Source organism: Engystomops pustulosus, chromosome 1 (genome assembly GCF_040894005.1).
Source record: "Engystomops pustulosus chromosome 1, aEngPut4.maternal, whole genome shotgun sequence".
Taxonomy (NCBI): Eukaryota; Metazoa; Chordata; class Amphibia; order Anura; family Leptodactylidae; genus Engystomops; species Engystomops pustulosus.
In genome coordinates, this window is record NC_092411.1 from 279,810,999 (window position 1) to 279,836,611 (window position 25,613).

General features: G+C 45.8%; 1 protein-coding gene across 1 annotated transcript in view; it reads left to right on the forward strand.

Annotated features, from left to right (window-relative positions):
• ADRA1D (adrenoceptor alpha 1D) overlaps window positions 1–18,597 on the forward strand; it is a 110,941-nt gene extending 92,344 nt beyond the window's left edge. The window contains exon 2 of the mRNA XM_072126315.1: window positions 17,074–18,597. Coding sequence (XP_071982416.1) covers window positions 17,074–17,633 — 560 coding nt within the window. The 3' untranslated portion in view covers window positions 17,634–18,597. The remainder of the gene's footprint in view (window positions 1–17,073) is intronic.
• The last annotated feature ends 7,016 nt before the right edge of the window (window positions 18,598–25,613 follow it).

Genomic DNA, 25,613 nt, shown 5'->3' on the forward strand with positions numbered 1-25,613 from the left:
CTGCTACTGTATCTAAGCTGCCATTATATGCATCTATCCTACATAGAGCTGAGCTGCTGTCATGTGATATCTATTCGTCCATGAGCACTTGCCCTGCCAGGACCTAAGATTAGCTGGGTGATTGTTCAGATATTATATTTTTGAGGAATTTCTTATTTCTTGAAAACATCTTAATTTTGTAATGAAAAGCTCCTCCAACGGCACGTCTGACACATCCATGGGGTGTTTACCGTGGCCATTGCGGTTCCCTTAGGATTTTCATGCTATTCCTTGGTCCGTCTTCCAGACTCAAATAGTACATGTAAAACTAAAAGTTATTTGACCATTATCCATAAATGCATGAGCAGGTGAATAGAGATGGATGAAATACTTTTAAAGGGATTGTGTAGAATTATAAAAACTGGTTTTCATTTCCAAGAGCAGCACAATACTTGTCCACATTTACTGTTTGTTACTGCATCGTAGCTGCATCCATTTTTGTGAATCTCAATCCACTTATTGAAAACATCTTAATTTTGTAATGAAAAGCTCCTCCAATGGCACGTCTGACACATCCATGGGGTGTTTACCGTGGCCATTGCGGTGCCCTTAGGATTTTCATGCTTTTCATTGGTCCGTCTTCCATACTCAGATAGTACATGTAAAACGAAAAGTTATTTGATATCCATAATAGTTATCCATAAAAGCACGATCAGGTGAATAGAGGGGGATGAAATACTTTTAAAGGGATTGTGTAGAATTATAAAAACTTGTTTTCATTTCCGAAAGCAGCACAATACCTGTCCACTTTTACTGGATCTTAGCTGCATCCACTTTTTTGAAAATCTTCTTCAAAACCACACACAACCTGTTGACTTACCTTGTTACCTTGTTACTGTGACCATGTATTACCTTTAAGATATAATAACGTTCACACATTATCTCTAGTTCCACAAAGATCCTTTTATCTTCCTCGCAGACTGTCCCTCGCGTTCCGGTAATTAGACCCCCTTAGATCGCGCATTTGATGAAGCTCTCAGTCCATGTTCACAATTGATCCTAATGTATTTTTTTTACCGTAAAACTCGCTCTTGAGAAATCTCATCAGTCGGATAAACTCGATGTTCCCACTTATATTCCATCAATACGAGCGGCCAGCCTTGGCTTCTGATGTGCTTCCCGAAAATCAAGAGAATAAACTTTAAAAAAAGTGATTTGTTACTGAGATGTGACCCGGTGGATCGGAGAGACCACATGGAGCAATCAAGCGTTTGCTTTTCAATTTAATGGCTGGCTTGTTTTTCCAATTTTTTTTTTTTTTACGTGTGAACATATCAAACTTCTAAGGAAACAAACAAAATGTAATCATATTGTGGCAGCGGGACAGAATAACACCGTGTCCCGAATGTAAGGCGGAGGGGATTGTGACCATATTATTATAGTGGACCCGATATATGAAAAAGTAGAAGTTTAAAGAGTCTTCTGGGCTCCTTTACTTGGTGGGGGTGCTGGTGTCACACCATCTGGCTCACCACTGTAGTGGCACACCGGCTACTGATCGGCATGAGTGGTGGGAGTTGCAAACCCATTGCTCAACTTCTAATGATCCATCAGAAGTAGCAAAGGCAAGTAAGGGGAAGAGTAGCACTGATACTATCCTCACCGGGATGTCATCGGAGCCGATCATGGTCGGGAGTGAAGAGGCTGGGTTTACCTATGTCAGACCAGATCAAAGAGTGATTGCAGCACTCAACGGAAAATATGAAGTGGACTTTAATATTTGTATGTCCCATGTCTTTTAAAGGGGTTTCTCTAGGAAACAAGTTAGGCCCTATCCACAGGGCCTAACTGTCTGATTGGTGGGGGTCTCGGTGACATAGAGATAAATGAAGCAGAACGAACATGCATGGTCATCTGTTCCACTCATCTCTCAGAGCGACGAGGGGTCCAACAGAGGTTCCTCGGACCCTCTCAGACCCCCCTTTCTTATGATCTGTGGGAGTCCTATCACTGAGACCCCAACAGATCAGCAAGTTAGGCCCTATCCTGTGGAAAGAGCCAAACTTGTTTCCTCGGAAAACCTCTTTAAGGATGTATGGAGAAACTCACTGGCTGGGGGATAGCTGCTCACTCCCGCCATAGGTGCTGGTGATTATGTGTGTTAACCCCTCAACCCACTCAAACACAATAGTGTCAATGAGATGATGGCGAGACGTCTTTGGAGGGCGCTGGCCAGTTGCTATCACAGCCGGGAACTTTATGAATAGTCCCATGTCATAGCAGGATCTGTAAAGGGGCCTGATTTCAGCGATTTTACTATATACTGCAATACTGTAGTATTGTAGGGCTACGTACAAGAAAGGTTCTGTAGGTTTGTTCTTAAGTTGAATTTGTATGTAAGTTGGAACTGTATATTTTATAATTGTAACCCCAGCTGAAATTTTTTTGGCCTCTGTGACAATAGGATTTAAAAAATGTTCGATTGTCATAAGAACCAGGATTAACAATAAATCTTCATTACAGACACCTGTGATAGATGTTTATTGTAGTCTAGGGCTAAAGTACAGTAAATTATCAACATCCAGAGGTCCGTTTGTAACTAGGGGTCGTCTGTAAGGTCGGGTGTTCTTAAGTAGGGGACTGCCTGTATATTTTATAAGTTATCAGACCCCCTGGGCCTCAAGTATCTAGAAATACAGTAAAAGGGAAGTTCAAATCCCCCCTTTCCCTAGAATGCAAATAAAAATTTTAAAAAAACATGTCAGGTACCCTGGAGTCCCAAAATGCCCCATCTATCAAAATATAGAAATGGTTACTACCGGCATATTGTAATAATGCCCCCAAATGATCAAATTTCCCCTTTTTTGTGATTTTGCACAGTCCCCAAAATAGTAATATTGAAAATACCTGCAAAAAAAATGGCACCTTATACAGCTCCAGACACCATAGTATGAAAAAGTTATTAGCGTCAGACACTGGTGGAACTTGGGATAGGCACTTGGGAAAGAATCACACATTTTTGAGCTCTGGAAACTGTATGCCCAGCTGGCAAGTCGGCCAACCGAGCAACCACCATCTCAAATCTTCCACCGTTCCGCCTGTTGTGACTGGAAATTAACTATAAAATACAAAGGAAAAACATATTTAAAAACATAACATCTCAATAACGTAGAGAGGAAGGGACATCTAGAGTGTCGCCTCAAAGAGGGAAAGAAAATGAGTGATCAACCATGTAAACCCCCCATGTCCTGTAGGAGGGGAGGACGTCATGAGGTAACAGGGGAGGGGTGAGAACACATCTTAAAGGCACAGATCACCAACCCTATTAAAGTGCACCCCCACACCCAAAGAAAAGGGGTAAGTGTCAATTGTAGTGCATAGTGAAAGCCGTAAAAAGAAGAATATGGTGCAAATGCAGGGATTTTTTTTGTTAATTTCACTGCATTTGGAATGTTTTTTCCCACTTCCCAGTACAAAGCATGGAATATAAAATGCCCTCACTAAGATTTATATTTTGTTTCACAATAAACAAGTCCTCCTACAGCTCTGCACATGGAAAAATTATAGATTTTTGAAGGTTGGGAGAAAAAAAACAGTAAAATGGAAAAAGTTCAATGTAGAGCACTGGGAAGTACAGCCCAAAGTCTGCTCCACCCTGTACTCTCCATCTTTTCATGAAGTCTACCTCACACGTGCCGGTGAGTGCTGCACTTACTCTTTGATCTGGTCAAGTAGCAGTAAAGGAATCCAGAAACGCTTTTAAGAGATCACACCCATTAGCCACACACAAATATCTCATTACTCATTACAACTTCCATTGGGAAAAAAATATGTGATCCCTCTTCCTTAACAGAAGTCAAAGTTGCCCAATCTAGAGTCGTTGGTTTCATTCTCCATATTCGAACCAAAGCTGGATAACATGGTACCTCCTAGAGCAGTGATGGCAAACCTTTGGAGATAGAGTGCCCAAACGTCAACCAAAACCCACTTATATGTCGAAAAATGTGCCAACATGACAATTTGAGCAGTAACTTATTGACCTGCTCTATCACAGGTTTCAATTGTATTGGCGTCCTGAGTTCATCAATATAATTGAAATATTATGGAGAAATTTGGATTGTAGCTTTCTTGCATGGTCCCCTGAAAAGGAAGAATGTGGTTTCCCAGAGCAGGAGCTCCAAAAATAATCTCTCTCTATCCACACCTTCTCGTTGCTTCTGTAGTCCTGGCAGCCAAGGATGTTGCTTTAAAATGGCGCTGAGCATGGCACGTCCTGGGCTGTAATGGACCGTAGGAGGAAGCCTTGAGTCTTGTCTGGCAAACTCTGTGTTGGAGTGATGGCCTGCGTGCCCAAAGAAAGGGCTTTGAGTGCCACCTCTGGCACCCGTGCCATAGGTTCGCCACCACTGTCCTAGAGGCACAAATAGAGCCAATTACTATGTAGCCTAAGACCAGTTCACCACATGGAGCTTTATTGTTGCCAAGGAAATTGCCCTTAGGTCTTTGTTACTTTTATTACCAATCCACAATCTAGTAGTTGATGACCCCAGGTCTGGCTCCTCTATGACTAAAAGGGCGTCTAAAAAAGGGGCCAACTTTGTGCGACAACTCCTTAAAGTGGTTTTCCAAGCTAAAAATATTGATGACTTCTCCTGAATAATTGGTAGACGGCTCAGTTCTCTGTGTAGTAGACAAATTGAGTGACTGCATCTTAGAATTACTGATGAGTGGACCCATAAAAGTTTAGAATTGGCGTTAAAAATCTGACAAAAACAGACCTGAACTTCAGTCCCAGTAACAACCGCAATTGGTGCTGGCAAAGTCACGGCCACATTGAAATTGATGTGGTGGCCCTTTTTGGGGAGGATCATTGCTTGTATGATGTCATTGGGAAGTGCCAACCCTCCAGTTGCATTTAACATGTTAATGACCATGATTGGTGCCAGCACTCACTGGACACGTTACCGGCAGTGGGTTGAGCCAAAGCCCAACTTCATTAGAACCAGAGAGTTAGTCACTGCCTAAACTTTGCAGTTTGGGTACACTCAACACTACTTAGCACACATTGAAATGACTGGAATCAGATCTACACCAATGTGATCTGATCACTACACTGAGATTGGAGCTTCCTGTGCCGTTCTCTTTTTATTAACAAATCTATGATGGTGCTGTTGGGCCTCTGCCAACCTAATATCGAGGACCTGTTTTATACATATGCTATAAATGTTTTTGCTATAAAAAACCCTTAATGTCCTTATATTATGAAGTTCAGTTTGCAACTTGAGCAGCTTTACCCCCTCTCCCAGCAGGAAGTCCCAGCATCACTCCAAGCTGGAAAATCAAATCACACAGCCACTTTTCTTACACTGTAATATAACTCATCTTCCATCTTCCCTGCCCCATTGTTTAGCGGAGAGAAAGCAAGATTACATGCAGGGCTACATAAAATCTACAAACTCATAACGTAATTATGATACCGAGACGTAATTATGGTTCTGGAAAGTTTTCAACCTTCCCTTTCGTTGTGGCCAGCCCTTGGGCTTTCAGTAAGGCTATAAGCTGCATGTTGTGTACTCGGGCTGATCCTTGAGATTAGTTACATGTTTTTTTTTTTAGATTACAACAAGAATAGGATATAGGGATAATCCTGAGCTTCAAGACCTATCACTGGCTGTACAGAACAGTTAGTTAGATTTCTTTCCTTAAAGGAAATCTACCATTTGATTTGATGCATTATGAAGCACACATACCTGGAGAATGCTGTAGCTACACTGATGCAGGATCATATCTTGGTAAACCCCCGAGCTGAGTACAATAACATTCAGGACCTTGGGAAAGTTGGGTCATATCTTGGTAAATCCCCGAGCTGAAAACAATAACATTCAGGACCTTGGGAAATCTGGGTCAGGCTGGCTGCCTAGATAAACACACTACACGGAGCTTGTAATTACAAATGGAGGTTAGTCAAGACATGACTAATCAACCTGAGCTGAATCACTCATACACAGCAGCTGGGGGATGGTGCAGCAATTGATTATTCTGTCTGGCAGGGAGAAAAGTGATTGCATCATCCTCTCCTGCACAAAAAAACTCACATGCTAGGAGAAGCGCTGAACCAAGCGCTGAAGAAGCCATAGAAGCGACAGAGCTTCATTATCATAATGTTATCTCTATTTTATTAGCAAAACCACTCAGCCCAGGGATTAACCAACATATGATCCCTGCATCAGTGTAGCTACAGCATTCTCAAGGTATGTGTGCTTCATAGTGCCTCAAATCACATGGTAGGTATCCGTTAAAAGGATCATGGCTTCAGCATTAGGGAATTCTGATGCTCCGCCGTCAAGTATGAGCTTAATATTGCTGGAGCCTCAAACAGGTCGCGTGTGACTGATGGAGGTTATGTGAAAGACCTCCCACCGATCTAACGACATATCCTAAGGTAAAGGTCATCAAAATATGTTAGGAAGTGGCCGACCCCTGACGACCATCCATCACATATCTATAAAGAATAAGAATGAATTATGGAAGTTGTCATTGGAATATTTTGGAGAAGACGACCTGATGCTGAGAATCCAGTCTAATATAAATAATTGAAGGATTTGTCATGTACTGATCCCGTCCCAAGAAAACACAGACATTTCTACAAATACAAATTCCAAGGGACAAGTATGTAAAACTTGGAGCTGTCGCTGAGGAATATGAGTGTTTTATTACTGCGATTCTGGTCAATATTGATATTACCGACCATAGCGCAAAACACTTTCCCAACTAATACATGAAAATACATTCATTCTGAGCCTGCGTTTACTAAGAGGCCGTCTTAAAGGATCTCCCCTCTATGTCTGGGCTGTACACACCCGGCTGTGCTTTGTGGTTTGCACACCCCGTGTTGAATACTTGTCACAGTCGGTGTTGGAGAGGAGGTCGCTGTTGGTCCTTTGATCTCAGTTGCAGTTAAATGAGTTAAATATTTGGAAAAAATATGGAGCAGAACCTTTCCTCGCGGCTTTGTTATGATGGAGCTGTATAAAGGTACAGCCAATGTCAACACACAGCGGCTTATGTAATGGCAATAGGAACGTCTTATCACTGACATGTGAGCAGCAACAGCAAGGAAACACTTCCAGAGGCCATTTGTCTTCAGGCGCTTAGTGCTGTCTGTATAAGTGTTACTCACTATTTATATCTTATTTAACCATCTGTATATCACAACGTATTGTTATCCTGTACTGATCCTGAGTTACATCCTGTATTATACCCCAGAGCTGTACTCACTATTCTGCTGCTGGTGCAGTCACTGTGTACATACATGACATTACTTATCCTGTACTGATCCTGAGTTACATCCTGTATTATACCCCAGAGCTGCACTCACTATTCTGCTGCTGGTGCAGTCACTGTGTACATACATGACATTACTTATCCTGTACTGATCCTGAGTTACATCCTGTATTATACCCCAGAGCTGCACTCACTATTCTGCTGCTGGTGCAGTCACTGTGTACATACATGACATTACTTATCCTGTACTGATCCTGAGTTACATCCTGTATTATACTCCAGAGCTGCACTCACTATTCTGCTGCTAGTATAGTCACTGTGTACATACATGACATTACTTATCCTGTACTGATCCTAAATTACATCCTGTATTATACTCCAGAGCTGCACTCACTATTCTGCTGCTGGTGCAGTCACTGTGTACATACATGACATTACTTATCCTGTACTGATCCTGAGTTACATCCTGTATTATACTCCAGAGCTGCACTCACTATTCTGCTGCTGGTGCAGTCACTGTGTACATACATGACATTACTTATCCTGTACTGATCCTGAGTTACATCCTGTATTATACCCCAGAGCTGTACTCACTATTCTGCTGCTGGTGCAGTCACTGTGTACATACATGACATTACTTATCCTGTACTGATCCTGAGTTACATCCTGTATTATACCCCAGAGCTGCACTCACTATTCTGCTGCTGGTGCAGTCACTGTGTACATACATGCCATTACTTATCCTGTACTGATCCTGAGTTACATCCTGTATTATACCCCAGAGCTGCACTCACTATTCTGCTGCTGGTGCAGTCACTGTGTACATAAATAACATTACTTATCCTGTACTGATCCTGAGTTACTTCCTGTATTATACTCCAGAGCTGCACTCACTATTCTGCTGCTGGTGCAGTCACTGTGTACATAAATAACATTACTTATCCTGTACTGATCCTGAGTTACATCCTGTATTATACCCCAGAGCTGCACTCACTATTCTGCTGCTGGTGCAGTCACTGTGTACATACATGACATTACTTATCCTGTACTGATCCTGAGTTACATCCTGTATTATACTCCAGAGCTGCACTCACTATTCTGCTGCTGGTGCAGTCACTGTGTACATACATGACATTACTTATCCTGTACTGATCCTGAGTTACATCCTGTATTATACCCCAGAGCTGTACTCACTATTCTGCTGCTGGTGCAGTCACTGTGTACATACATGACATTACTTATCCTGTACTGATCCTGAGTTACATCCTGTATTATACCCCAGAGCTGCACTCACTATTCTGCTGCTGGTGCAGTCACTGTGTACATACATGCCATTACTTATCCTGTACTGATCCTGAGTTACATCCTGTATTATACCCCAGAGCTGCACTCACTATTCTGCTGCTGGTGCAGTCACTGTGTACATACATGACATTACTTATCCTGTACTGATCCTGAGTTACATCCTGTAAATCTTTTATTTTATATATAAAAATGAAAAACATAACAATCATAAACATAAATCAAGCCATAACTTCTGGCAAAATAAAACAATAATAATAATAATAACAAAACAATAATACAAACTAAAAGAGTCTTACGAAAATCCCCTGGCCCAGCCACACACACACCACACAATCAGCATTATAAAACAAAACCTTCACCCAATCCCACCACCTAATAATTTTTTTTTTTTTTAATAATTTTTTATAAATTTTTTTTTTTTTTTTTTTTTTTATGAATAACTAAAGAATACACAAAAAAAGACATAAACAGGAAATAAAAACATTAAATATAACTAACTAAATCCCACGCCCATCACCCTCCCACCCAGACACTGGTCTAACGTCCAAAGTTTGCGCTATATAGTCCAGACCAGTGCCCAGGATCGTATAGTCCACATCCCGTCCACCCCCCTCCCAACCTAACACCCTAACACCAACACCCCAAAACCAACCAACCTATATACACAAGAACTATAACTACATAAATACACACTGTACACAAAATACAAACACATTAAACAAATCAACATAACAAATCCAAACCACATAAAGCCCAGGTTCGGCACCTGCAAGCCCTACATCACTATAACCTCAGGACACAAAACAAAAATCTACAGTGCAACATCAGCCCAACACCAGGAGAGGAGATGACAGACTAAGGGACACTAAAGGAGAACCCCCTCCAAAGGAGAGAGGCCCTCCCCGTGCCCAGCCTCTCATACTCCAGAGAGCGCACCTTCACCAGGTCACCCAGAATGTTCCTAACCACCTCATCCACCGGGAGGATTTTACGCTGCGTCGACACTAAGCACCGTGCGTTCCACGTGTGGTACCTGACCACTAGACTGACTAGGAATAAAGTGCAGCGGTCCCGGCCACCCAGGCCTCTGAATGCTCCATAGGCCCACTCCGCATAGGAGAGACCGGCCAACCCGGGCCAATGGATGGAAGCACCCACCCGGTTGTACACCTCTGTGTTAAAGGGGCACTGAAGCAGGAAGTGGTCCATGCTCTCCAGCAGGCCACCGCACTCCTCCCGGGGACAACCCCTTTCCTCAGAGCTCCTACACTTCAGATTGTCCCTCACACACAGCTTTCCATGGAAGCAGCGCCAAGTCAAGTCCCAAAACTTCAAGGGGATCCTGATAGAATTCAAAAGACCTAAACCCACCCCCAGATCCCGACTTGGGCAATCCCTGAGGGCCAGAGGCTTCTGGAAACGGGCAAACAGAACCCTCTTGTCAAGGAGTTTCCTCGACATGGTCCTGATCTCCCACATTCCCAGACCCCACCGGCGAATCACCTTCAGAACCGGGGTAGCGTAAGCCGGAAGATGCCCATGCGGTGTACGGAGATCCTTCACTTGCCCTCCTGTCTCCCATTCCTGGAAGAAAGGCCGAAACCATCCCCTGCAGGAGTATACCCACGGAGGAGCCCTCTCTTTCCAGAGGTTTGCCACATTGATCTTAAGAAAGGTATTCACTAGGAACACCACAGGGTTGACCATACACAACCCTCCTTGTCTCCTCGTGCGGTAAGTAACCTCCCTCTTGATAAGGTTCAGCCTATTCCCCCATAACAGCTGGAAGAACAGACTGTAGACCCGAGTCCAGAGGGGTTCTGGCAACATGCACACACTGCCCAGATATATCAGCAATGGGAGCAGGTAGGTTTTGATCAGATTAACCCTTTCTCTGAGGGTCAAAGACCAACCCTTCCACTGGTCTACCCTCTGAGCGGCGATCTTAAGCCTGCCGTCCCAGTTTTGCATGGGGTAATCCCCCTGGTCAAATTCGATGCCGAGAACTTTGGCAGAGTCCTGGGGCCCTGGAAGAGTGTCCGGGAGATCAAAGCCTGGATCCCCCTCTCCCAGCCAGAGACTCTCACACTTATCCCGGTTGATCTTGGACCCAGAAGCCTCTGAGTAGCGGTCAACCTCTGACATCACCCATTGCGCCTCCCCTCTCGAGGACACAAAAACAGTGACGTCATCGGCGTACGCTACCACCCTTAGAGTGGCTTCCGGTGCTGCCCGGTCCATCCCGACTCCCACCAACGGCCCACGATCAACCCTCCTAAGGAATGGGTCAATCGCGAACACGTACAGTAGTGGGCTCAGAGGACAACCCTGGCGAACACCAGACCCAACCTCAAAAGAGCGGCCAATCCAACCGTTTACAAGCGGGAAACTCTCTGCCCCTGCGTACAAAACTTTCAGCCAATTGACAAACCCACCCGGCAGGCCATACCTCAGAAGGACAGACCAGAGGTACTCGTGGTTAACCCGATCAAACGCTTTTGCCTGATCCAAGGACAGCAAGTACCCCTTCCAGTTACCAGCCCTGCCCTGCTCCACTGCCTCCCGGACACACAGCACAGCACTAAATGTACTGCGGCCTGGAACAGAGCAGTGCTGGGTCCCCGAAAGGAGCCGGGGCGCAAACTGCACCAGCCGATTAAACAGCACCTTTGCCAAAACCTTTCTGTCCGTATTGAGAAGCGCTATGGGACGCCAGTTCTCAATACGAGATCGGTCCTTACCCTTTGACAGGATGATCAGGGCAGACCTCCTCATTGACTTCGGCAGAGTGCCCGAGGAAAGACACTCATTGAATACCTCAGTCAAGAGGGGAACCAAGGCGTCCTTAAAGGTCTTATAAAACTCGGATGTTAAGCCATCCGGACCCGGCGATTTCTTGAGGGCGAGCCCTTCAATCGCCAGGCTGACTTCCTCTTCCCTGATCATCTCTGTCAAAACATCAAGAGAGGGGTCTACTCCTGGCTCAGGGACAGTTTCAGCCAGGAAAGCCGACATCACATCCCGATCTAGATCCTTCCTGCCCAAGAGGTGTGAGTAGAAGGATCTGACGACCTCCAGAATCCCTGATCTGGACCTTTTCAGGGATCCCGTACTGTCAACCAGTCCCGTGACAACTTTACCATTCACTGACATCTTGCAGTTTCTGTAAGGGTCGGGCGAGCGGTATTTCCCATAATCCCTCTCAAAAACCAAAGATGCGTGTCTATCGTACTGACACCTCTTCAGCAAGGATTTCACTCTGGAGATGTCCTCACGACTACCTCCAGTCGAGATGAGATGCTCGAGTTTCCTCCTCAGGCCCTGATACAGGCGGTACCTGTCCAGGCTCCTGAGGCTCGAGAGCTGGCGGAAGAATCTCGCCACCCTTTTCTTGAGCATCTCCCACCACTCTGACTTACAGCTACAAAGGCCCAGCAAAGGTACCTGGCTCTGAAGAAAGTCCTCAAAGGATTGTCTGATCTCCGCTTCCTCCAGGAGAGACGAATTGAGCTTCCAGTAGCCTCTTCCCATCCGGGGGGTCTCTGTAACATTCAGAGAAAACAAAATTAAACAGTGGTCGGAGAACTCCACCTCAACAACGGACACTGCTGAAGAGATGGCTTCCTCCTTTAAATAAAACCTGTCTATTCTAGACCTGCAGCTACCCCTATAATAGGTGAACCCCGCGTGGCCTGGGGTGTGCCGGATGTGGACATCCACCAGGCGAGCCTCACTGGCTATGCTATTAAGAGCGACGCTATCATAAGTCAGCTTGTCTCTGGAACCTCCCCTATCCTGGGACCTCGTGACAGCATTGAAGTCCCCTCCAAAGACCACCTGCCGACTTGTAAAAAGGTAGGGCTTGATCCTCATAAAGAGACACTTCCTGTCCCACTTGGACTGGGGACCATAGATGTTAATAAGACGAAGTTCTTGTCCCTTCATGAGGACATCCAGGATCAGGCACCTCCCCATTTCTAACTCAATAACTCGTCGGCATTCTACCGGTGCGGTAAAAAGGACCGCCACTCCGCTATACGGCTCGGCCGCAAGAGACCAATAGGAAGGCCCGTGTCTCCATTCCCTCTTAGCTTTAAACACGGCCGCCAAATCTGGCAGCCTGGTCTCCTGCAAAAATAAAATGTCGGCTTCAACACGGCCGAGAAAATCAAAGGCCGCAAATCTAGCCGCATCAGACTTAATGCTGGCGACATTAATGGACGCCAGTGTCAACGGAGTGGGTGCCGCCATCATGAGTGATTGAGTTAGACGGCTTTTTTCTTACTATTCCCCTTCCCTCTACTGTCCTCTGAAGATGATCCCCTTTCTTTTTTACTATCAGAATTGGGGCAACTTCTCTTTAATGAAATTGTGGTGTCCATATTGTTATTGGCCCCCAAGGACCCACCCGGACCACCCTCTCCTTCGTCCTTGTCTCCTGACTCTGAGTCAGTCTCCCACTCTGAGGACCCAGCATCCCCAGAGGATAGAGACTCGGCGACCCCTGCAGGCTGCTCCGCCGCCACCTCCAGAACCCCACCCTCAGCCTCTCTTCCCGAGGAGGCGATCTCATCGAGGGTGAGGAACCGGTTGGAAAGCTCAACCAGAGGGGAGGAAGTTTTCCCTTCCTTAGGTACCTTAGATACGCCGCGTCTTTTCTTTTTCTGCTTGCGCTTATTTTCTAGCCAAATCCTGTTATCCTCATCCATACTCTCATAATGGGAGGACGTGGAGGACATGGCACCTTTCTCGCGCTCCATCCTCCTGACCTCCTCATCCAACTCATCATCCCTCAGGGCCTCAGTAGCAAGACCAGCCTCTGAGGAAGGACCAAGGGTCACCCCAGCAACCTGAGGCTTCCCCAGTTCTCTCCCTTTTTGTCTGGCTTCAAGCCGCCTCAACTGAGAAGGCGACTTATTCTTGCTTTTCTTCACAGGCCCCTCAGCTCCTCCACCTCTGCTGGTACCTTCCCCAGCAGAAGCAACCTCATGGCTCTCCTCCACTGGGGTCACAACCGCATTGGCAAAGGAGCGAGGACAACGGCTGAAAGGGTGACCGAGCTCACCACACAGGTTACACCTAATGTCCTTACAGGATGCAGCGAGATGACCTAGCCCACCACACAAAGCGCACTTCTGCACTTGGCAGCTGGCGCTAAAGTGGGTGGGGTCACCGCACCTGTGACAGACCTTCGGCTGCCCCTGGTAGAAAATCAGGATTCTGTCCCGCCCAAGAAAGGCTGAAGAGGGAATGTGGGCGACTGTGCCGCCTGAACACTTCAACTTCATCATGAAGGTCCAGGCTCCAGACCAAATGCCAAATTCATCACGGTTTTTCTGCGGTACCTGTACAACCTCACCATAACGACTGAGCCAAGTCATGATGTCCATGCAAGAAAGTGACTCATTACGGGTCAAAACGGTCACCTTCTTGACTGTGTTTTGGCGAGACACTGCTTGCACAGCAAAGTCTCGCCATGCGGGCTCGTTCTTTGCCAGCTCATAATTCGACCAGAAGAGCTCTAAGCCCTCCGGCCGAACAAAGCTGACATCGAACTCCGGAGTACCATAAGGATGTATCAGGGCAAAGATGTCACTAGCCCTGAAGTTCATCTTCAGGAGGAGCTCCACCACCCTTGACCTGGGTGGGCATGCGTCACTGCCCCTCCAGCGAAGACGAACCACATTCCTACGGGAAGCTCCGGGCCCGGTTGTGGGTAAAGACCATACAGTCTCCCCCCCCCTTTTCTCTTGGAAGGCTGCCAGGCCATGCCTGTCTGTCCAGAAGGACAGATCAACCTCTCTCCCCTCTACAGTGATTGACTTTTCCCCTCTCCTGAGAGCCTCCAGAAGACGCCTTTGCAAAACGCTGTTCCCAGAGCCAGGAGACAAGGAGTTAACCCCACTTGCCCCAGCGGTGACACTCGCATAGCTCCTTATGGGAGCGGCCACCACTGGGGGTGCAGATGGTCCAGCACTCTTACCAGGATCACCCCCCTCAGCACCATTCACCACCCCCATATTCACCACACTATGTAGAGTACTGCCTCGCTTCCTTGCATCACTCACACCAGCTGGGCCAGGAGGACCTGGGGTTGCCTCGGCGTCACTGGGCACTGGGGGTAGAGCCACCTCCATAGCTGATTCAGCCTGAGAAGAGGCAGCTCCAACCCCGATCTTACTTGTGCCCTCTGCCTCATTGGCATTAACCCCTTGTTGTCCAGCAGTTTTTATGATGTTTGAGCATCGCTGCTCGATTGGTGGTAGAGGCCTCTTGTCCTTACAGACTCCAGACAGTTTTTTTGCCCCTTTCATGTCTTCAGAGTTTGATGCACCAATACAGAATAACACTTTTCCTGCGACTTTCTCTGCAGGCTGCACGGGATGTTTGGGAGGCGCCGCACTACAAGCCCCAGCAGCCCCATCACGCTGCCGCTGCTCACCGGAGCAAGCAACAGCGCTAGGGGCCACAGGAGCCACCGCCACTGCCCCTGGCACTGGGCCACCCCCCCCTCCCACTGGGGGGCAGCGCACAGTACCAGGACCTGCTGGATCGCCCTCACTGTCCGGCCTTTCGGCCGATGCCTTCCCTGCACCATCCTTGCTACTGCAAACAAGGCTGGTGCTCTGCGCCATGATGGAACGTGGCTTTGCACTCTCCCCGCACCCTGGCACCGAGTCCACTGCAGGATTCGTGCTGGGCTGGGTAACGGGGCCTACACGACAGGCTGACACTGCTGCCTGCCCGGAGGAAACAGGGAGGGGACGAAACACCAGATTCACCTCCTGAGACGCCTTGGTCTTCTTGGGTCTCGTCTTCTTCCTCTTTTGGTCGTCATCCGGCAAATCTTCGCCAAAGGAGAAGTTCTGGAGGTGAACTGGGGACTCAAGCTGACGGATCTGAGCCATTAGCGCCCCTCCCTGGCCGCTGTCATCACTTTCCTCCTCCAGGTTGGCAGAGCCGCAGCCTGATGGTAATGGCGCTTGCTCTGCAGGCAGCCTGTCGTGCGAGGCCTGCTGGTGTTGGTGCAGGCCACCAGACGGACACGGCAGGTCTTCCTCATCCTCCTCATCATCGCCATCATCCGCCTGGACCTGAAGCCCCTTCAGTTTTCTCAGCTTCTCCTGGCGCATATCATCAAACCGGGCGTCGTTTTCTAATTTCTCACGAAACGGACCGCTGTGCTCACGGATTAGATGACGCTTTTCTTCCAGAGCGGTGACCTCGGCTTTTAGTCTGTCTATGGTGTTAAGAAGATCAGACTTTTTCTTTCTCTGTGTAGCCACCCCCGCTAGGGCCACGGTCTCCCTTATCTCCTCCTGGAGCCTCCTCAGCGCTTTTCCAGCTTCCTCGTACTCACGGAGGTGCTCAGCAATCCGGGAGCCATAGATGGAAGCAGACTCCCGGGCCTTAAGATCACCCCATGCTTTTTGCACACCTCCGTGAGCACCCAGCTTTCCAGCTGAACCACCCAGCTTTCCCGCACAGTCACTCAGCTTTCCAGGAGGAGCACTCAGGCTGATGTTACTTGCCTTAATATTCTGTGTTCCGGAGACCTTGCGGCTTCCCTGGGTCTTGGGGGTGGCAGCCGAGGTCACATCGCTGCGTCCTTGGCTCCGGGCAGATCTTCTCACGCCATCAGTTTTGGCCGGTAACTGGATTCTCCTGCCCCCCGCCGGCCTGGTCCGGGAGACAGGAGCCTGGGACTTTCCTGCAGGATTCATCCCACAGAACCCACTCCCTCCCTGGGGAGGAGAGAGCAGGCCTGGGTGGATTGGGTTTGCTCCAGGTGGTGCAGGAGCTCAGCTGAACACAACCACACCCGTCAGCAGTTCACAGCAGAATGATCCAGCACGAACTATTCTGCTGCTGGTGCAGTCACTGTGTACATACATGACATTACTTATCCTGTTCTGATCCTGAGTTACATCCTGTATTATACCCCAGAGCTGCACTCACTATTCTGCTGCTGGTACAGTCACTGTGTACATACATGACATTACTTATCCTGTACTGATCCTGAGTTACATTGTGTATTATACCCCAGAGCTGCACTCACTATTCTGCTGCTGGTGCAGTCACTGTGTACATACATGACATTACTTATCCTGTACTGATCCTGAGTTACATCCTGTATTATACTCCAGAGCTGCACTCACTATTCTGCTGCTGGTGCAGTCACTGTGTACATACATGACATTACTTATCCTGTACTGATCCTGAGTTACATCCCGTATTATACCCCAGAGCTGCACTCACTATTCTGCTGCTGGTGCAGTCACTGTACATACATGACATTTCTTATCCTGTACTGATCCTGAGTTACATCCTGTATTATACCCCAGAGCTGCACTCACTATTCCGCTCGATTGGTTTAAAAAATCTTGGTATGGAGGTAGCTCTGTTGTTGGTCAAAATCAGCCATGTACTTCTTATCCTGTGCAACTTCTTAAAGTTATATAGCCGAAACATTGTACTAATTTTTTTCTTTTTCTCTCTTTTTAGGGTCATTTTTTCCTTCTTTAAGACCTTCTGACGCTGTCTTTAAGTTCATCTTCTGGTTGGGATACTTTAACAGTTGCGTCAACCCTATTATATACCCGTGTTCCAGCAAGGAATTCAAAAGGGCCTTCATCAGACTGCTGCGGTGCCGCTGCAGGAGGAAACGGCGCCCTCTATGGAGGGTTTACGACCATCAATGGAGAACTTCCATGAACAGTTCCAGGAGGGGCTCAGAGGCAGAGCCACCGACGGACTTCTCCTCCGTAAATTCCTCATTTATTTTTAATCCTGGGAATCCGGGAATCGCCACCAAGAGGAAGAGCGTGGATTTTAACGGGTGGAAACTTATCTCTCCTTTTAGGAACTCATCTTCGCAACTGAAGGAAAAAATGAACAACCTTTCTAATAAAATAAGGAACAGCTCGACTAAGAGTAACATGTCGGCAGCCTACAAGAGCGAGGTGGAGTCCATATCCATGGCCGTGTCCAACGACTTCACCGAACTCGAGTATCAAATGTACGACCTCACGGACTGCTGCGGCCTCCGCGAAACCGATATCTAGATAGATGTTCTATATTGTCCTGATTTTATTGCAGATTTTATGTCATTGTGATTGTGTGACGAAAAATGATGGATTGTAAATGAATTTTTGGTATTAATATATGAATTTCGAAAAAATTATACTAAAACGGTTGAGTTCTTGGTATTTTTTATTAGTGGTTAGTCTTTTAGTGTCCCATATCCAGAACTGCCCCCCAAAACAATAATAGGAACAGAAACCTACCCTTATGGCTACATTATGTAGGAATAATTGGATTAATTGTATCCATATGCAAATTAGCTTGTAAATGCAACGGGGGTGTGGCCACATTGGCTATATTAGCCAATAACATAACTTAGGCAGAGGCTGAAAATGTTAATTATGGCTTAAAGGAACACTCCAGTTAAAGCTAATTAGTCGAATTTATCTATGGTGCAGGGCCTGATGGGAGGAGCATTTCTCCTTGAACCTTGCTTGACCCTGAACTCCTCCTTTCATCCCCTGGATAAGATATAATTCAATGAATCAGCTGTGACTGGAGTGTTCCTTTAAGAGGTGATGATTCCGGAAGATGAGCTGAAGCGGTTAATTATGCTCCTCCCCCAGTGCACTTCCATACGGATTTGCATATCCATATAAAGTTGATTTTCTCTGCATCACTTCATTGGTTCCTGGCCACAAAGACTTGTTTCTACTCTAAATGAAGACCTCTGCTTGGCATTATTGTCGGATCGGGGGGAATTTTGGACTGGATAGATCCATTTTCGATTGGTTATTTCTGAAGCCTCTCATCTTCATAGTATCCATCATGTCATATCCATCATCATCGGAGTGAAGAGTATCCCACCAGAGCTTGTAGGGTTGAACCCTACTAAAATTGGCGTTTACCTATAAATATACTTCTGATTTGGTGACTTTGTTTTACTGGGTGTATTGACTCCTCCGTCCACAGTCCAAGACCATTAAAACAAAAATGAACTTGTTATTTGACTCAGTTCCACTATTTTTGGATGTAAATATGGGCCATTAATGGGGACCAGTCATCAAATTTCTAGACCTTAATCCAGCATATATGTGTTTTGCAGGATAGTAACTTTCTTATGATGTAACTATCTAAAATGGGCCTTAGGGTGATGCCACACGTGGCATTTTTGGTCCGTTTTTTGAGCATGCATTTTCAGTCGGTTTAAAAACGCATCCGTTTTTTTGACCGTTTAACATGCGTTTGGCTGCTTTGAATCTTCCAGCTAAACGGATGGAAAACGGTCAAAACTATTGCCTTTTTTTAAAGAGACTGAAAACGCATGCTTAAAAACGGACCAAAAATGCCATGTGTGGCATCACCTTTAGGGCGTATAGTGAAAAGTGGCATTCAGATGTAGGGGGCGCCACCTGTGAATAGTCATGGGAGCAGTCTCACTCTCAAGAATAGTCATACTGTCCTAATGTGTACAGAGGTGTAAGAGCCTCAGCTTCATCTGTGAATTTTAAGTAACCCCGAGGTCATTGCAAAGCAACAAGGTCACAACTTTTTTGGGGAAAAAAAATTATCACTTTTTGAATCTAGTGTAATGGTTTATACTGGGATACACTCTTTTAGGAAGATGGTAACAGGGACCTGTGAAAGGTTAAGGAGGGGGTCGAGGGAGTCCATTTAAACAGTACCATACAGGATTGATTACATTAATACTATGATGGGAGTCCATATGCTATCATACAGTAGCCTATAGTCATATTGCCGCACCTAGCTGTATGAATATTGTCATACAAGGACTATAGTATTTGTGCCATAGAGTAGTAAACTTAATGAGTAGTTAAAGACTCCATATGAATACAGGCAGTCCCCGGGTTACATACAAGATAGGGTCCGGAGGTTTGTTCTTAAGTTGAATTTGTATGTAAGTCGAAACTGCATATTTTATAATTGAAGTTCTAGACAATTTTTTTTCTTTTGTTCCAGTGACAATTGGGGTTTCAAAATTTTTGCTGTAATTGGACCAAGGATTATCAATAAAGCTTCATTACAGACACCTTACAGCTGAGCATTGCATCATCCAGAGAACTTCACCAGAGGTCAGAGTGAACAGAGGGGTCCGTCTGTAACTATGGGTTGTCTGTAAGTCGGGTGTCCTTAAGTAGGGGACCGCCTGCACTACCATTCCTATATAGACATATGAATAGTGCTATATAGGATCAAAAGAATATGGTGATGGAGGCTCCATGGGTATACTGCCATACAGCACCTATATATACAGTGCCATACAGGGTGCATAAGTATGCTGTCATAAATTGCCTGCATGTATAGCACCATACTCGATATACAGGAATAGTACCACACAATGATTATATAAATTGTGTTAAATGAGCTCCAAAGTAAAAAAAAGAAAGGAGGCCCACAATGACCATATAATGTCTTAAAGGGGTTGTCCATCTTTGTTATAATATACATATACTGCAATGGAGATAGTAAGAAAAACCTACCGAATTTCTGTTTAGAAATTGGTTCAACTTGTGCAAAAAAAGGTGTGACATACTCATGGGCCGGCTTTCCTGAAAACGTGGGTGTGGTTTAAAGTGTAGTCCTATGAGCCAAATATTAAACAGAATTTTCAATGGGAAACGGTCACCAGGTTTTACCTCACTAGACTACTAGCCTCCTCAAATTTTGCCTTTGAGGGTGAAAAGGCTGAGATTTCATTTAAAAGATTAAATTCTAGAAAGGACATTTCATCCCCTACTTGAGGGGGACTTGTAGTTCAGTGGGGTAAAACCTTGTGACAGGTTCCCTTTAAAAGGAACCTGTCATCAGCAATTGGTCTAATACACCACAACTAGAATATTGTCAGGCAGCATAACACCTTCTAGTTTTTATTTCTTTCATGTCCCAATGTGATGGCATCATCCAGAAACTCAACTTTGACATGAGATGTAAATTGTTTGTATAAAGTCATGGAGGAGGAGAGTTTAACACTGAAGTCAAGGTGGGGAGTTGTGAATGCATCCTCCTCTGCGACTGACATCATGCATGTCTCTGGATGTAGGACCATCAATTATAGTGAAAGGGGACTTTCTGAGGAAGAGAGAGCTTGACTTCAGTGTTAAAACTCCACCTCCTTGACTTTATACAACCAATTTACATCTCAACGTCAAAGTCGATTTTCTGAATGACACCACCACCCTGGGTCATGAGAGAAACATGATCAGAAATGACTGTCAGGTGCTTGGCACCTGACTTATTTGGTCAATTTCTGATGACAGGTTCCCTTTAATTCATTACCTAAGCCACCTAATAGGAAATTTAATAGCTGACTCAAGACCAGACTCCTAAAATGAATTCAGACCCCAAACCAGACCCTAAAACAGCCAAAAGTCCAAACCAGATTCTAAAATGAATTCAAAACCAGACCATACTATTCTTACAACCAGATCTCTAAATTAATTCCCTTCTAAAACCAGACCCCAAAATTAAATTAACATCCCAAATCAGAGCAATCTGGAACAAACCAATCACCTTTGCAAAATAAAATTGGTGAAAAGTCCTAGGGGTCATGACCTGGCGGCTGTGGCCAGATATATGGATACAGAAATGAATGTAACTGCAGCAGATGAATGTCCCGGCTTCCGGCCCCAGTGTGATGTTATCCCATATTTTCAGGATATTTATAGATCTTGTGATTTTCCAGTATTTATTTCCTCTATTTTTAGTAACATCACATTCAAAGCGAGATTGGATGAAGAAATGACACTATTGATTTTTCCCGGCGTCTCCTCGGCCGTGAAATGAAATTCAGTGACATCTGAACTTTAACACCGTCCATTTTGCTGCCCCGGGAGCTGGCGCTGCCGCCTGAGGGGAGGTCACATTTAGCGATGGCTTTTTGATGTATTCAATAGAAACTCACGAGACAATAACATTGTATAAATCACCTTCTGGCTGGGAAATAATTAGCGCAATCATCAATCTGATTTATATTGCATTTTATTCATTATGAATTTATTAAGGCAAATTTTTTAAAAACTATTTTATCAGTTTCCTGGCAGCAATTTGTCACGTAGAGCCACCCATGCAATTGCTTAGGGCCCCCTGAAGATCAGGGGCCCCACACTGAGGTCCTCAGGGCGTCGTGACAGTATAAAGCCGTAACAGAGCAATAGAAGATCTTTATGAGGCCAAACTAAAAGTAAGTGTAAAACATATGTTTTGTTCCTCTTGTTCCTTCAATGAAGAGAAGTCAAATGGATCATAAATAGATAAAAAGAGACATAACTGACCCGGAACCTCATTGGTGAGTCAGCATGTTCTGTGTCCAGTGCTAAACTACACAATGCAGGACTCACAGGCTTTCTCTATGAGCGGGTGGGAGAAGCATGACTCACAGGCTTTCTCTCTGAGCGGGTGGGGGAGCAGGACTCACAGGATTTCTCTATGGGCGGGTGGGAGAAGCATGACTCACAGGCTTTCTCTATGAGTGGTGGGGGGAGCAGGACTCACAGGCTTTCTCTATGAGTGGGTGGAGGAAGAAGGACACACAGGCTTTCTCTATGAGTGGGTGGGTAATGCAGGACTCACAGGCTTTCTCTATGAGTGGGTGAAGGAGGAAGGACTCACAGGCTTTCTCTATGAGTGGGTGGAGGAAGAAGGACTCACAGGCTTTCTTTATGAGTGGGTGGGTAATGCAGGACTCACAGGCTTTCTCTATGAGTGGGTGGGGGAAGCAGGACTCACAGGCTTTCTTTATGAGTGGGTGGAGGAAGCAGGACTCACAGGCTTTCTCTATGAGTGGGTGGGGGAAGCAGGACTCAAAGGCTTTCTCTATGAGTGGGTGGAGAAAGAAGGACTCACTGGCTTTCCCTATGAGTGGGTGGGGAATGTAGGACTCACAGGCTTTCTCTATGAGTGGGTGGGGAATGTAGGACTCACAGGCTTTCTCTATGAGTGGGTGGGGGAATGTAGGACTCACAGGCTTTCTCTATGGGCGGGTGGGGGAATGTAGGACTCACAGGATTTCTCTATGAGTGGGTGGAGGAAGCAGGACTCACAGGCTTTCTCTATGAGTGGGTGGCGGAAGCAGGACTCACAGGCTTTCTCTATGAGTGGGTGGAGAAAGAAGGACTCACAGGCTTTCTCTATGAGTGGGTGGGGAATGTAGGACTCACAGGCTTTCTCTATGAGTGGTTGGGTAATGCAGGACTCACAGGCTTTCTCTATGAGTGGGTGGGGAATGTAGGACTCACAGGCTTTCTCTATGAGTGGGTGGGTAATGTAGGACTCACAGGCTTGACTTATATCTGCCTGGAAAATGCAGGACTCATAGACTTGACCAATATCAGAGTAGGGAATGCAAGACTCACATGCTTTATCTATATCTGGGTAGTGAATGCAGGACTTGCAGGATTAATGTATATCTTAGTGTGTTAGGTAGCAGGACTTTAAATATTTTTATGTGCATGGGGTGGGGGTTGCAAGACTCAAAAGCCTTTCCTATTACTGGGCACAAGGGAGTTGAAGCCTATTTCCATAACAGAGAATGCGAGACTCAACAGTTTTCTCTATGACTGGGTAAGGAACAGAAGACCCACAGGCTTGCTCTATGTCTAGGTAAGGAACAGAAGACTCACAGGCTTGCTCTATGTCTAGGTAAGGAACAGAAGACTCACAGGCTTGCTCTATGTCTAGGTAAGGAATAGAAAACTCACACGCTTGCTCTATGACTGAGTAAGGAACAGAAGACTCACAGGCTTGCTCTATGTCTAGGTAAGGAACAGAAGACTCACAGGCTTGCTCTATGACTGGGTAAGGAACAGAAGACTCACAGGCTTGCTCTATGTCTAGGTAAGGAACAGAAGACTCACAGGCTTGCTCTATGACTGGGTAAGGAACAGAAGACTCACAGGCTTGCTCTATGTCTAGGTAAGGAATAGAAAACTCACAGGCTTGCTTTATGACTGGGTAAGGAATAGAAAACTCACAGGCTTGCTCTATGACTGGGTAAGGAATAGAAAACTCACAGGCTTGCTCTATGACTGGGTAAGGAACAGAAGACTCACAGGCTTGCTCTATGACTGGGTAAGGAACAGAAGACTCACAGGCTTGCTCTATGACTGGGTAAGGAACAGAAGACTCACAGGCTTGCTCTATGACTGGGTAAGGAATAGAAAACTCACAGGCTTCCTTTATGACTGGGTAAGGAATAGAAAACTCACAGTCTTGATATATATATAGGTCGGTAATACTTGACTCACTGATTTTATTTATGATTGGGCAGAAGGCATTTGGACTCACTGGGGGGCATTTATTATCGCCTTTCAAATAGAAAACTTTTCCCTTGCTGCGCCTCTTGTGCCTTATTTATGAAGTGTTGACGCCACAATATTGGTGCTTTTCTAACACTCACAACTTGTTCTTTTTTTTGGCTGCAAAATTGTGCCGCCGCTTGTGAATCCGACACTTCTTTTTTCGTGGCGCAATTTTGGTTATTCTAGGGAGGTCTATTTCACCTTCATGAATGGGGAGACAGTTCTATACCTAATTGTTTGTGCACCAAATCATGAATCCCTTGCACCACAAACTTACATCCCATTACATTATAGCTAGAGATGAGCGAACATACTCGTCCGAGCTTGATGCTCGTTCGAGCATTAGCGTACTCGAAACTGCTCGTTGCTCGGACGAATACTTCGCCCGCTCGAGAAAATGGCATCTCCCGCCGTTTTGCTTTTTGGCGGCCAGAAATAGAGCCAATCACAAGCCAGGAGACTCTGCACTCCACCCAGCATGACGTGGTACCCTTACACGTCGATAGCAGTGGTTGGCTGGCCAGATCAGGTGACCCTGGGATAGACTAGTCCCTGCCTGCGCTGCTCGGATCATTCTGTGTCTGGATGCCGCTAGGGAGAGAGCTGCTGCTGGTCAGGGAAAGCGTTAGGGTGTTCTATTAGCTTACTGTTAGGCAGGAGTGATTCTCAAAGAACCCAACAGCCCTTCTTAGGGCTACAATAACGTTATACATTTTTTTTTTTATTTGCAGCTAGTACCATATTGTGAGGAATTTGCAGGGGGACTTGCTACCGTTGTGTTTAGCTCTTAGTGACGCACATATCCATCGCAAACACCAAAGTGGGACAATTTATTAGGGGTTTGATTGAAATTAGGCACAGTCTACCAGTTTCTTTTTATTTTCCTTTTATTTTTTCATAACTCAGTGTCATCTCATCTGGCATAGTAGTGTGCTTTCATACTTGGCTAGAAAATAGCCATAGGAGAATCCAAACAGCTTACTTACGCCTACAGTAGCGTTATATATTTGATTTCTGGTTGATCTGCTGGTGGCTGTACTTGCTGCAGTGCATCTACTAGCCAATTGTGAGCAATTTGTAGTGAGACTTGCGACCGCTGTGTTTTGCGCTTAGTGACGCACATATCCATCGCAAAGACCGAAGTGGGACAATTTATTAGGGGTTGGATTTCAATTAGGCACAGTCTGCCATTTACTTTTTATTTTATGTTTATTTTTTCATAACTCAGCGTCATCTCATCTGGCATAGCAGTGTGCTTTCATACTTGGCTAGAAAATAGCCATAGCAACAGGATAGCATCGTTTGGTTTTAAAAACTAAAAAACACAAAAAAAAACACAAAAAAAAAGTAAAAAAAAAATAAAATTATAACTTTCATTTTCAAAATGTTTAACCCGAGGGCTAGGGGTAGAGGACGAGGGCGGGGACGTGGGCGTCCAACTACTGCAGGGGTCAGAGGCCGTGGTCCTGGTCGGGGTGAGACACCACCTGCTGATGAGGGAGCAGGGGAACGCCGCAGAGCTACACTCCCTAGGTTCATGTCTGAAGTTACTGGGACTCGTGGTAAAGCACTGTTGAGGCCAGAACAGTGCGAACAGGTGATGTCGTGGATTGCCGACAATGCTTCGAGCAATTTGTCCACCAGTCAGTCTTCCACGCAGTCCACCCATGTCACCGAAATCGCCACTCCTCCAGCTCCTGCACC